General features: G+C 35.0%; 1 protein-coding gene across 1 annotated transcript in view; it reads left to right on the top strand.

Moving 5' to 3' along the window:
- The window catches only part of LOC150084143 (bestrophin-2-like), a 66509-nt gene extending 53055 nt beyond the window's left edge, over window positions 1-13454 (top strand). The window contains exons 8-9 of the mRNA XM_090375062.1: window positions 8525-8676; window positions 12533-13454. Of these exons, the coding sequence (XP_090231188.1) occupies window positions 8525-8676; window positions 12533-13436 (1056 nt within the window). The 3' untranslated portion in view covers window positions 13437-13454. The remainder of the gene's footprint in view (window positions 1-8524; window positions 8677-12532) is intronic.
- Window positions 13455-14588: the final 1134 nt, after the last annotated feature.

Below are 14588 nucleotides of genomic sequence, written 5' to 3'. Positions count from 1 at the left end.
TCCAAATAACATATCCAAGCTGCCACTACTATGAAGTCTCAATGAAAATGTCAAGAAAAATGAAAATTTGACAAAGACAATAAGAATTTATAGATTTTGTTCACATGAGAAAATGGTAGAAAGTTAATTTGATTTTTATTAATATTGATGTTACAAGGGCCCTGGCAACTTATTGGTGTTGATTATATTAAGATAGCACTGGATTTACATGATTTTTAAAAATTATTATTTATGCTCCACATATAAATGCTAATAATCTTCATCCTTTAATAAAAAAAGACTTGAGTATTCAAAGCCCATTTTTAATTTATCATTTTAAAAGCACAGATGGATTGCAAGGAGAAAAAATAAAAATGAGTGCTCATCAGGGAAAAAGAATTTTCTCAGGAAAAATAAATTACGCTATCTAGAAAGGATTAACAATGTGTGCTGAACAAATCAGAATGGGATCTCTCGGTAGTTATATACTCTGAAATCAAATGATTCCTACCCCAAATATCAATACTAGTCAATACATCATGACAGATGATTTCAAATCATTTGCAATAAGTTCTTTGCTGATGAACATTTTAGAAAAGTTATTAGTTCCTCGTTTAAAGTGTTCAAATATAAGTGTTCGTATAAGATATAAGTGATCAAATATATCCACACAAACACTTCCATCTGCTGTGCCTTACCAACAAGAGTAAGATTATTCCTTTCACAACTGAAAGATGTTTCAGCCAAACCCAGCCTTTGGAAGTATGGCTCTACTTATATGCCTCTTTTTTTTTTCTTCTTTTTTTTTTTTTTTTTTTTTTTGCAGACATTAAAAATTTTACTTTTTGCCTCAAAACATCAAATCCATTCAAAGAAAGATCTTCACAAGCTTTCCATCTGGTGGGGCTCTTAGCACTATTTCTTTTCTTTTTATTTAATTTTTGCATTTTCGTTCTAACTTTTATGTCAAACCAAGAATTTTCAAAATACATTAATGATGTGGGGTTTTTTTTTTTTTTTTTTTTTTTCAGTGCCCAGTGATAACAATTATAACAAAATTAGCAAATCAATTTTGACAGAACTGTATTGGCAGTGTCATATTTCTGTGATGATAATAATAATATAAAGTGATAGTAGTAAAGATAAAGTGGAAGACCCCAGAACTAGACTAGTGGACTCTTTACATGCAGGGAAAGGTAAGATAACAAATCAGGGCGGAAATTAAAAGTTTAATTGATTTAAGTTTACAAAAAGCACAATTCACATTTACATGTGAACAAATTTTTCTTAAATGAATCTGTCAGTATTCTTTATTTTGTGGCCACTCATTTACATCCAGATCCAAGTTCCTTATTGCAGAGTTTGGTGAAAGGTCATCAAATTTTACTAGTCTATTCAGGCTTGAAGTTAAGTGAGTTCCAGAGACAGATTGGTGGAACTCCAATTCTAATGAAATTTCTATCATTTGTTTCACCATAAGTTTAATCTTACTGCAAAACACCACACAGTGAGGAGTGGGGGTTACATTCTTCAAGAAGCATTGTTTCAAACAGGAAGGTGGGAAATTGTGAGCAAGTTTTAAGGCTTCTATTATGAACGTTGTGTCTTGTCAGCAATATACAGGAATTTTTCTAGCTGAGATAAGGTGAGTATCCCCTTGTATAGGGCAATGGTCAGGCCACACCTTGAGTACTGTATACAGGTCTGGAGGCCTCATTTTAGGAAGGATGTAGAGCTGCTGGAACGAGTACAGAGAAGCACAACAAAATTAGTGAATGGAACAGGGGGCTGCTATTATGTAGAAAGGCTAGGCACCTGCGAGGTGCCTAGTCTCCAGACATTGATCTGATTGAGGTGTATAGGGCCTTGAATGGTTTGAGGAAGCTCAGTGCTGATGGGATTCTTCCTCTTGCCCAGATTAATCACCTGAGGGGACATAAATTCAAATTGAGGAAAGACAGTTGTAGAATAGATATGTGGAAGTTTGCCTTTAGCCAGCAGGTAATTGATTGCTGGAATAAACAAAAAACTTCCAACTGTCATTGTGGAAGTTGATAGCTTAAATAAATTCAAGGCCGAACTAGACAAACATTTGGAACGATTGAATGGGTGAAAATGAAAAGGGTTTTTTTGGGCTGATGCTGTATAAGCCTGCTTTCTTGCATCATAAGTTGCAAATTAGATTAGAGACAGCAGATGATGTCTAGTCCAGAGATTAGTAGCATACAATTTCTGAAAATACAAAGGGTACTAGGAAAGTTTTGCAATATGACGCAACAATGAATCACAGGAGGCTGCTTGTTGCTGCATGTTGAGACATGTTCATACGTGCATAGTAGCCGCTGCACCAAGTCGATGGGCTCAGTTATTCATTAGTAGTGAGAGTGTAAAGTGCTTGCGATGGCATCGTGGTCACGAAATGAGATAAGGGCAGTTTTGCGGTATAATTTCGTGCGTGGTTTAACCATAGACCAGTGCTTAGAAGAAATGACTCTTGCACTAGATGATGATTGTCCACATCGTACAACAATATTCAGGTGGTATAGAGAATTCCAAAGGGGAAATTTCACTCTGGAGGATTCTGAGAGGCCGGGAAGGCCACAAACGTCAGTTACGGAGGAAAACGTTACTGCTGTGAGGAAAATGCTTGACGAAAACAGGCGAGTGACCTACCAACAGATAGAGGATACTTTGGGCCTAAATGCACCAGCAATTCGTTCGATTCTGCAAGATCATTTGCATGTGAAGAAACTTTGTTCTCTCTGGGTGCCGCATCAACTGACTGAAGAGCAGATGACACGACGTGCGACTTGGTGCCGGGAGATGTTAAAAAAGTTTAATAAGGGACAATCTCTGTATGTGAACAACATCGTGACAGGTGACAAGACTTGGCTGTACTATTACGATCTGCCGACCAAGGCTCAAAACAAACTTTGGGTCTTTGATGATGACGACACACCTGTAATTGTCAGAAAATCCCAATCTGTAAAGAAGAAAATGATAGCTGTATTTTTCAAATCGAGTGGAATTGTGGAACGTGTCGTTTTGGACACGCAGAAGACAGTCACAGCTAAGTGGTATACTGAACAATGCCTGCCTAAAGTCATTGGATCTATGAAGAACCTGCGGCCAAAGTCAAGAATGGACACCTGGTACCTCCATCACGAAAATGCTCCAGCTCACCGTGCCAAAGCCTGCACCGAATATTTGACCACGACAGGACTGAAACTTCTCGAGCACCCTCCCTACAGTCCAGACCTTGCTCCCTGCGACTTTGCACTGTTCCCGCATGTGAAAATGAAGCTAAAAGGGAGGCGGTTTTCCAGTGATGAGGACCTTCTACAGGCTTGGGACAACGAGTGTGCTTTACTCCCTAGTGAAACTTGGCAGAACTGGTTTAAAGATTGGTTTCGGAGGATGGAGAGGTGTATTGAATGTAGAGGAAATTACTTTGAAAAAATTAAATAAACAAAGCTGTATTGCAAAACTTTCCTAGTACCCTTTGTATATACATAACTATGCATTTAAAAAAAATTTTCTTTTTCTTTATTTTTAATTTTTACGGAATCCAGAATGCTTTATAACATTCTTTTTCTAAGATGCTCCATGTGGGTTTTGAAGGTGTTTTTCAAGTCTAAAAAGATTCCAAGAAACTTTAAATTCCAAAACTGCACAAGTGGAAAAAGGAGAAATTAATCAAAACCAAATCAATTGCAATGTATGCTGACTGAACAGAAATTGATGGGATACCTACCAACAGGTAGGCCCACCTTTTGCCCAGATAAGGACGGTCACACGGCAAAGCATTGAATCCACTAGTTCATGAAAGAAAGCAAAGATAGAGGGTCCAAACCTCAGCTAGACCTTTCCACAGCATCCCAAAGATGCTCCACAGGCTTCCTCTCTGGTAAACAGGATGGCCATTCCATGGTGGTAAAATCTATGGAATGCTCTTCGAACCATGTTCCAGTCACCACGGCTCTTTGGGGAGCTGCATTGTCCTGCTGGAAGAGTCCATTGCCCTGTGGGTGCACGATGACCATGAAGTGATGCAGATTGTCTGCAAGGATGGACACGTAACCTGGACCATTCAGGGATGTGTCTAGATGTACTAGAGGGCCCAACATGTGCCAGTTGAACACTCCACATTACCAACTGTCCACCTGTTTGAACAGTTCCTTGTTAACATGATGGATGTATAGCTTCATGTGGTTTCCACCAGATATGCACCTTTTTCTCTTGAAATAACTGGAAATGGGACTCGTCGGACCAGGAGACCTGTCTCCAATCATCCAAGGTCCAGTGCCGATGTTCTTTCACTCCGTTGAGGCGGAGTGTCATGTCAGCAATGGGACTCTAGTGGGTCAGCGGCTCCCATAACCTATTGTGGCCGTCTATGCCTGTGTTGCTGAAACAATGCAACATAGACATAGACGGCCACGTTCATCCGCAGTCTTTCTCCGCCCACAGCGCTGTTCACGATGAGTTATTCTGGAAATGGAGTTCCAGATACACTCTTAATACTGTTCAACGAGGATAGTGCAATTTTTGTACCACTTCAGCAATAGTGACCCATGCGTCGGGCACCCAGTATCATCTCTCTTTCAAAGTCAGTTAACTCACGTTTATCCGTACTGACACTGAATTACTGTCTATGTGAATGCAGTGTACTTATACCTGCCGGTCGGTGGGCTTGTCCACCAGTGAGGGGGTAACAGCATCGCGTTGTCCAGGAACCCCCATCAATTCTGTCCTTTCAGTGTATATGTCAAGTGTAATACCATGTTGGTAATTCATCAATTTTAGCTCCCAGAAGGCACCCTGGTTAGAGTTTACTTATCTTTATTACAAAAAATGTTATCCACTTCTAATGATACTCAGTTCCCCAATAAGCTAAATTCTTCTGAACCAAAGCAATTTGCACTTGATGATGATGTCGAATCGATTTTACCAGGATGTCGGCTAATTGTGAAAAGTATTTTGGGAGAGGAAGCTGTAAAAAAGAATGACTGTACCACTTTTGAAAAGCACAGTTAGGAGGCATATAAAAGAAATGTCCAATGATATTGAAGAACAAGCTGTTCAACATATTAATAATTTTGGGCGACTGTTTCCATTAAAGCCCAATTAATAGTACAGTCGGTCCTCGTATAACACGTGTTTGCATTACACGAATTCGATCATACACGATTTATAAATAGGGGAACGATATCTTATATAACACGAACCGAATTCGCTTATACACGATTCGCCTCTGTGTTTACAAGAAATGGCAGTCAAATGTGGAATCACCCCAACTGAACGCAACACGATAGGAACGAAGAAGATTCTGAAAATGTATTTGTGTGTTTTATATCAGTGAAGGGGAAACACATTTCACCATAATAATGTAAAAACCAACACAATTCCAGCTATCGATATAATAGCAAATGCAATTAGATGGAGTTTACTACCAGTTTATAACAGATTGCACTAGCAGAAATGCAACTGGAAATTGTTTTTATTGTTTTATGGTAGTAACCCCCAGAAATGTGCTTTAGTAAAATGTGAGGTGTTAATAGTGTATCTCGGCCTTTACGGTGTTGTTTATTCAGTTGCTACACGCACGCAGCTTTGTTTCTGTGTATCAAGCGTGCCACCTCGTTTGTAATTGTGCTTTATTCCCTAAAAATTAGTAAAATACTTAAAAGGTGTGAAAAGGAAGCGTCCTGGCTAAGACACTGCAGATTCAGAGAGAAAAAAAAAAAGCAATAACGATAAACAGAGGCGGACTGAGTCAAAAATTCTTACCCGGGAAAATTTGTAGTGGCCTCATACTACGGTTTATGGCCAAAATCACACCGGCCTCTGGCCCACCGCGGTTTCCCCCTTAAGGCTTATGGCCAGTCTGCTTCTGTCGATAGAGAAAAAATATGAAATTGTGAAACGCTTTGAGCGAAATGAAAGACCATGTGATATTGCACGTGCTACAGACCTAAATGAGGCAATGCGGAGAATTACAAAGAATGCAGGGAAAATAAAAACAACTTTCATAGCGGGAACAACTCAAAGTGTAATTAAAATCCATTAGATTAAGACACAAGAATTGGAAGAGATGGAACGGCTGTCATCTGTTTGGATAGAAAATCAAACAAAAAACAAGTTTGCTTACGATAGAAGCAAAAGCATTAGCAATATTTTATTACGACTATTTTATTTAATATAATAATTTTTTTATGAATAAAATACGTATTTTATCCCTAAAAAATACTTTTTTTAGTATTAAAAAATACTTTATTATAATATAATATTATTTTTATTACGTATTTTAATCGTTATAAAATACGTAAGTATTTTATAACGATTAAAATTACCCGATTATTTATTGTGTTTGGTAATGTTTTGGTTCCAAATGTGTGTTCAATCTTGAGTGGTCGGCACCTAACCCTACTTTTCCCATAGGGCCTGTTGTTTATATTGCACGATTTTGCATTGCACGAGGTTTTCTAGGAACGCAACTATCATGCTATACGAGGACAGACTGTATTTGTCAGGTTTATCGAAAATGACCCAATTATTATTATTATTTTTTTATTTATTCATTTATTTATTTTTATTTTATTTTTATTTTTTTTTTTTTTTGTGACGAAGTCACTGAAAGAACAACAGACTGTGATATTTTTGAAGTAACGAATAATTATTTACAAAAGTGTGGTATTTTATGGAAGTCGTGTGTCGGCATTTGTACTGATGGTGCTCCCGCGATGACAGCAGCACTAAAAGGATGTGTAAACTTAGTAAAACGACGCAATTCAGATATTATTACAATACACTGTTTCATACACAGAGAAGTTCTATACCCAGTTTAAAACTTGTACTTGAATAAGCGGTTAAAATGGTCAATTATATCGGAACTAGACCACAAAAAATAAATGTTTTTGGGAAATTATGCAAGGAACTGGAGTCTGGTCATTTTTCTCTAATAATGCATACAGAGGTTCGGTGACTATCGAAAGGAAATGTTACTTATGCATATGCTCATTTTTTTTTTTCACTGGAGCAATTAGAATTTTGTGATTATTTAAGTGATTAAATTTGGTGCTGTAAATTAGCTTTTGTAAAAGATTTATTTGTGCAGCTTAATAAATTAAATATCAGTATGCAAGGCTCAGGCAAAACTTTACTCACTTCTACTGACAAGTTGTTTTGCTTTTAAATAAAAGCCGAGTATACGGAAAAAATATGTAAATGAAAAAAAAAAAATTAGAAATGTTTCCCTTGAATGCCAAAACGAATTATACTAAAATAATTAATGCTTACTAATTTTACAGCTGAAAGCTTGAAGTACTGTTGATTATCTATTAAGATTTTTAGCAAAGCTTATTATCTTAGTACTCACCTCTTAGTACTCAGAGGTGAGTACTAAGATAATAAGCTTTGCTAAGAATCTCAATAGACACTCAACAGTACTTCAAGCTTTCAGCTGTAAAATTGGTCATCATTACAAATATAAATACATTAACGATAATTGCCAACATCTCTACCATCCTGGACTATCCTTTAAAATTATTCCAATTTCCATTACTAATTTAACCACATGGATGTATTAACGTTAAACAAAACGTATGAATACTCCAAAATCCTCACAAAATATGCTAGTAAATTACACATAAAATTTTTTAAGAACTGCCTTGATTACAATGTGATCCCAAAATTTGCTCGTATATGTACACGTGAAAAATGCAAAAAATATCCTTATATCATTCACCAGACCTCATTAGCTATAGTAAAACATGAATTAAAAAAGAGATTTGGAATGTAATAAGCAAAACATTAGAGCTGTTAAAAGACAAAAATTGAGCATTCCTTGATGCCAAAAAATATTTGTGGGTAAGAGAACCATTTTCAACAAGACACCTGACGTTTGAACTCTTGCAAAAAAAAAAAAAATCTCCAAGAGGAAGAAGAATTGGCTGAGATCTGTAGTGACCAGTTGCTGGAAATTCACTTTAATAATGCTAATATTAGCAAATTAAAATATTAGCAAAATTCAAAATTAATATCTGAATTTCGAAAGGACAATTAGAATTTTATTGCAATTTCCCATTTCCTACTTGTGCAAAACACAAGTAGGAAATGGGAAAACACAGGGTTTTCCGTTTAAACGAGGTTAAATAAAAAGAGAGAGAGTGAGAGACTAAAGTCAGTAGAAGAGCTGAGAGTAAGCCTATCCACAATAAATCCTCATATTAAAAAACTGTGCACCTCCCATCAAACCCGATTGTCTCACTGATTAAAATATTATAATTGTATATTTGTTTGTTTTTATATTTAAATACAGTATGTTAATTTTTTATATATTTTCTTTTTAAATTTCATGTATGTTGAAAAAAGAACATTAAAAGCATTTAAAACAAATAAGTTTATCTTTAAGTATATACTCAACAAAAATAAGGTTAACTTCCAGTTGTGAATATATGTATATAAATAATTATATATATGAGTTTGCCGCAACAAAGAAAAGGTTGAGAAACACTGATTTGAAGTATTATTTATTTACTTTTAGGTTACATTCCTGATAGTAGATCATTTGCATTCAAAGCATCCAAAACTAACTCAGGATGTATTCTGGGGAAATATGGAACCACATTTACCTCACAACAAGTTCACAATCAACAATCATCAAAACCCTCAACTTGGTTCGGCCTTCAATTTAAGGTATGTAGCTTTGATTTTGTTTTTCTGTTTTGTAATTACCAAATCTGACAATATATATAAGGATTTAAGAAATTTTAATAATGATGCTATTGTATTAACTTGATGGTAGCAGTAATATGAATTACTATTACCATCATCGTTGAATTATTCCTTCCACTTGTATGCTCTTTTACTATCACTAGTATAGCTACTGAAAACACTTCTGGAACTCCTTAGCTTTGAACGTGTTCCCGAACCCATGTCCCAGTAGGACACAAGTTAAGCAAGTTAATTTGTCCAAAGAGGCAAAAACCTGTCACTGACAGACCAGGGGAATATTGTGGCTGTTGTAGTACAGATAATACAAATGCACTGGCTTGACCAGGACTTTTTTTTTTTTTTTTTTGACATGTATGCACGAACACTTTACACTTTGATCTATTTTTGTCAAAACTAATTTGATGGGGCAGACTTTGTCCAAACTGATGAGTGTAACTTTGTTAGTGTGTTGTATGTGTAATGACAACTTTCATTTTCAGTGATAATTCTACCTTAAGGTCTTCACTGGCGGCTATTTCTGGTTGTGAGTTATGTTGCACTGACATGATATGTTCTTACTCATGATGCATGTATGTGTGTGAAGTTCAGTGTAATGATTGTGCTGCTTGAACCAATGGAGATTTTAACAGTCAACACTATTTCACTAACACTGCTAATGACAATTAGAAGCATATTGTTTCAGATAGGAAATCACTTCTGGTGTACTTGTGGTGTAATGTTGCTAGGTATCTGGTAAGCATAATCTTTGTTTTTTATATTTTTATTTTATTTTACTTCTGTACACTTAGTCAGGTGGAGTCATTAAAGAATATTTTGATGTCACTCATTCCAAACCAGAAGGCCACTCTTTCATTTAATTTTCAAAATCTCTTTTAGCACAAAAGATTTACAATATTTTTTTATTACAATTATAAATATACAAAAGTATCAACTGCTGAGAATTTTCATCAGTGGCTACAATTTAAGAACCAGAATAAACTTCTTACAAGTAACCCTCACTCTAACTGATTATAATGTACTATATTACAAGTTTGTTTTAATAAACTATATGGAAAATTCTTTCTGCTAAATCTGTTTCTTGTCGATTAAACTCAAAAGTAATGCTTACAGCTGTCAATGTTGCTAGAATGCCATGAAAAAGTGCCTGTACTCTGAAATAAAAAAAACTTTAAAAGTTGTGTACTGCATTTTATTGCAATTAACAGTTATATGATGTAGAAGATGACTTTGTTTTATGACTTTGCTGTGTCATAAAACGGAAATTGAAACTTTGGCTAAAGCTTATTCATTTTCCAAAGAGCTCTCAAGTACCCTCACCAAAGGTAGAGATGGCTCTCTACTGATGTCTGACAGTCAGCAGGCTGGTGGTAAGGAAAATCCTGACTCCCTAGCACTCTGTTTTTAAATATTTTAACTGATGACAAATACCATCAGACAAGCAGTTATATTACTGGGGTGAAAAGTTATATACAGGTGAAAAGTCTGGTTCAGTGGATGCTATCCATTATCCAAAGTCCATTCAAGTGAGAATTTACTGTATTAAAATTACAAAAACTGCCATGCCAATATTTGTGCACTTGACTCTGGCAATTAATCACTGTCAGTGATTCCCCAGGTTTACACAAAAGGTTTAGAACAAGAGTTGGATCCAAGCTGTTGCTTGTGAATAATTTAAAGACTTGTTGAATGTTATGCTTCTTTCTAGTGTTAGGTGTGCTCTTTCTACACTGCTGTGGTCTAATGAGAGATCAGAGAGAAGCAGGAGGGGATTGGAGGTCAGTCAGAGTTCAACTCTGCTGGCTGACTTTCTAATAGGCATTCTCAAGAATGCAATGAATTCAGTGGGGAGGAGGGGTTGTGACACTCCCTTTTTGTTTGTGTTATTGGGATTTATTCGGATTTTAAAAAAAAAAGAATGCTAGCAGTTGATCTACTTAATGAATATTTTAAAATTCAAATCAACTGCAATATAAATTGTAATCACTTATGAATACCCACAGAGAAGGGTTTATGTATTCAGTATATTTCTAATTATGATCTTAATTTGAAATTAAACCAAAATTAATTATTTGTTCCTCTTTATACAGTATGTATGGAAAATAATTGGCCCTTCAATGATCAAACAGATTTCTGATTACTCTGCTTAACAAGAGAAAATGTAACATATGTCCATTCTAATGTTGGACTTGCCATATGTTGTGGTCTAATGAGAGATCAGAGAGAAGCAGGAGGGGATTGGAGGTCAGTCAGAGTTCAACTCTGGCTGACTTTCTAATGGGCATTCTCAAGAATGCAATGAATTCAATGGGGGGGAGGGGTTGGTCTTAGTTGCCCATGCACCATAAAAACAAAACCTAATAAAGAAGAAATTTCTAAATAAAACAATGTTTTCTTGTAGGAAATAGTTTATAGAGATTCTGATATTATGACTGATATGCACACAGGGATAAAACTGAATAAATGGCAGCTGTAGGTTTGTAGTTAGTTTTGGGCTAATTTTGGGATCCGGTCTTGTTCATTCTTTCTATGTGGCTGATCCATTTTCCTGATACAGCTTTATGTTATTTACTATGTTATCTACTTAATTTCTCGTGGATGTCTAAATTTCTTTGGTGTCTTGTAAAGCCTAATAATGGTCTTAAAAATCTCATTTGTGCTGCTTCTAGTTTGTGTGGATATTTCTTATTTATGACCCAAGTCTCACAGCTGTAGAAGAGGGCTGGTTTTGAAGTGATGTTGTGCAGTCGTAATTTTGTTTCAGTTGTCATTTGTTTTCCAAAGTGGCGTTTAATCATTCCATTAATTTTATTATTATATTTCTGTAGTTTAGTGTGGATGTCTTTCCCTTCATTTGATATTAAATTTCCCAAATAGGTGAATTCAGATATTTGTTCTATTATTTTATCCTCAATAACAATTTTGACTCTTTGTATGTTTTTTCCACCTAATCCCATTGATTTTGTTTTTGAGGTGGAGATTTTCATCTCTTACTTTTTACCTATTTTATTAAGTTCATTTGCTGCTATCTGTAGTTCATCTTCGGATTTGCAATTATAACTTGATCATCAGCATATAATATAGTTTGTATTTTATTCCTGTTGTTCAACTGTGTTCCGTTGTTAATTGTTTGTTTCCATTCTTTAAGAATTTTATTGATGTAGATATTAAATAAATTTGGTGATAGTCCACATCCTTGTTTCACTCCTTTATTGGTGTTAATTGGGTCAAAGAATAAATTAATGTAAGAAATAATCAAATTAAATATAAGTGGAATATTTACATTACACAATCAAATACCTATGCAACATAGACTTGCCTCTGGGCTACCTGTAATAATCAGGGACAGAGTACAAACTGAAGTCTCTATGAGCACAGGTAGTTTAGAGGCAAGTATGTGTTACACAAGCATTGACTATATAATGTATTCATATACATAATTTAATTTAGTTAAATTATGAATACATAAATTTATTTAAATTCTCACTTTTTTATAGCATGAATTTAATTATTATTTCCATCACTAAAGAATAACCTGAAACATAATTGTTTCAAAATAATTTCAAGTATAATTATCGAAATCTGCATTATATTTGATTTAGCCAAGAATAAAGTCACGTCACTATTCGATCATTCAAATTTTTGGAGCTTTTTCACTTTCTGATAAAATGTTTCACTAGTTACTGAAGTATGAAATGTGTTGTGAAAAAAATATTTATTTTAAAAATTACTGGCTTTTATTTCTGATTATTATTTTTATTTTTTTTTTTTTCCAAAGTAGAAATTGCTTGATCTTTATAGTTATTTTTAATACTTTCAGGGTAGATCCAGAGAAAGCAGAATTCCTTCCACTTGATAACATACTAGAAGAAGATAATGAGTCTCACAGATACCTGAGTGATTCAATGAAATCAAAAGCACATATGCAACACAGACCTTCTATTATAAGCATGATAGGATCCCACCTCAGAGGCAGCATCCGTAGTACAATTCGCTCAAGGAGAAAGGGGTCGGTAATTAAACTAAAAGAAGCTGATAATCAGGGTCACAATAACCCTGTATACATGGCACACTCCTTAGGTGAGAAAAATACACCGAAGTTATGTCGCACATGTAGAGAATGTTCTCATCAGTCATCTTTTAATAATAAAGGGTCAAGTATAAGCTGCCAGACTTCAAGTGTTGAAAAGGGAAGTATTGGCAGTAATCACTCTTTTAGGAAGCAGAGTTTTAGTAAGTTCAGTAAAACATACGACCTTAAGAATCAAGATAGTGAAACCTCTACAGGACAATTATCAGACTTCAAGGATGACATTGTATCTATATCAATGCAATCAAGTGAATCTATAAATGCAAATTTTAACCATCCACTAAGAGAACAGCCCAGTTCTTTACAAAGTCCAATTCTCCAAGAAAGCACCATAATTGATATTCCTCCCCACTACAGTACCATTGCTGTGCCAACAATACCCTCTATCCCTGAAGAACCATTAAAATCTCCATCTAGTACAGAAACTTCATTCTTCCCTAAGGAAAGTATTCATATTTCAACTGAAATTCCAAAATTTACAGAATCAAATAATGCAAGCCTAGATGCTAATGATGTTTTAAATGAACTAAGCAGGATAATATCACAGTATAACACTTGTGAACAACATGGTTATGAATCATGCTGTTCCTTAGACAGTGACAGTTCTGAGATAGACACTGAAAATATTTCTTGAAAGTTAACAGAATGTTTTTAATTCAAGGTAAATATTTTTATAAAAACAGTGAAGGATACGTTTCACCTATTCTCTGACTGATAGTGGTATTTGAACTTCTTGAGCTGACAAGTGATTTATATTTTAACTATGAATGTCATAATTTGTTGGCTTCCACTATAGCACATGGTACCTTAGTATTATAAAATTTCCTTCCAACCTAATGTAACGTAGTGAAAGAAGTCTAGTTAGTGTTCTTCACAAAATAAAAAAAAAAATACATCGGGATATAAGGATAATAATCTCCAAGTTATGAAGAGCATAACAACTTAAATGTGTATGAGATAATGAAGGAATATGCACTGTTTAAAGCACGATAATACAGATTTATGCTGGAGGTGGATATATATATATCATCACTGTTTTCACCAATATGAAGGTTGACAATGTGGAGCAATGCTCCATGATTACATGGGGCTTAATACTTTTAGCAGGCCCTAGAACCACTGCAATATAATTAGTGTAATATGTGTGTGACAACCGGTTTACATGTCTGTACAGTAACAAAAAGAAAATTCTAACCTATGTATGTGATTGTTAACCCTGAGTGAGAAGGATATCAGAAGCTATTTGTCAATTATTGGGAATTGAACCCAGACCACTTTCCAATTGAGTGATGAGTGACAAAGTAATCATACCCAACCATCAGAAGATATACATAAAATATAAATATATTGCATTTACTCAAATTCAGGTTTAACCTATCAATGGCGCCTCCGTAGCCAGGTGGGAAGGAGCAGCAGTGCGTAGCACACGCTTCTTGATTAGACTGGGGTTCGAGCCCGTCACCACCAAATACGGAGGATGCGGAGAGGTCAGGGAATGACCACCGCATATCCCGGAGCAATATGGCCTTAGTTGCTAATGCTCCTAAAAAAAAAAAAAAAAAAACCAAATAACCAAATAACCTATCAATCTTGTTTAGCTTTAAAAAAAAAGTAAATATAATATAGGTCAGTAATACATCAGAGAAAATACTAATACTGAAACTCTGTAGTGAACAAATAAGATTAAAGATTACTTTATTACATAAAATCATTCATATGTAAGATTTTCAATTAATGAATGCTAACAGAATTTAGTGAGGAACAACCTTATTTTATACTGTGATAG

The sequence above is a fragment of the Mastigoproctus giganteus genome, chromosome 6 (genome assembly GCF_048544385.1).
Source record: "Mastigoproctus giganteus isolate SK-2022 chromosome 6, ASM4854438v1, whole genome shotgun sequence".
In the NCBI taxonomy this organism is placed as follows: Eukaryota; Metazoa; Arthropoda; class Arachnida; order Uropygi; family Thelyphonidae; genus Mastigoproctus; species Mastigoproctus giganteus.
Note: the sequence above shows the minus strand (reverse complement) of the source record. Positions and strands in the feature narration are given on the sequence as shown.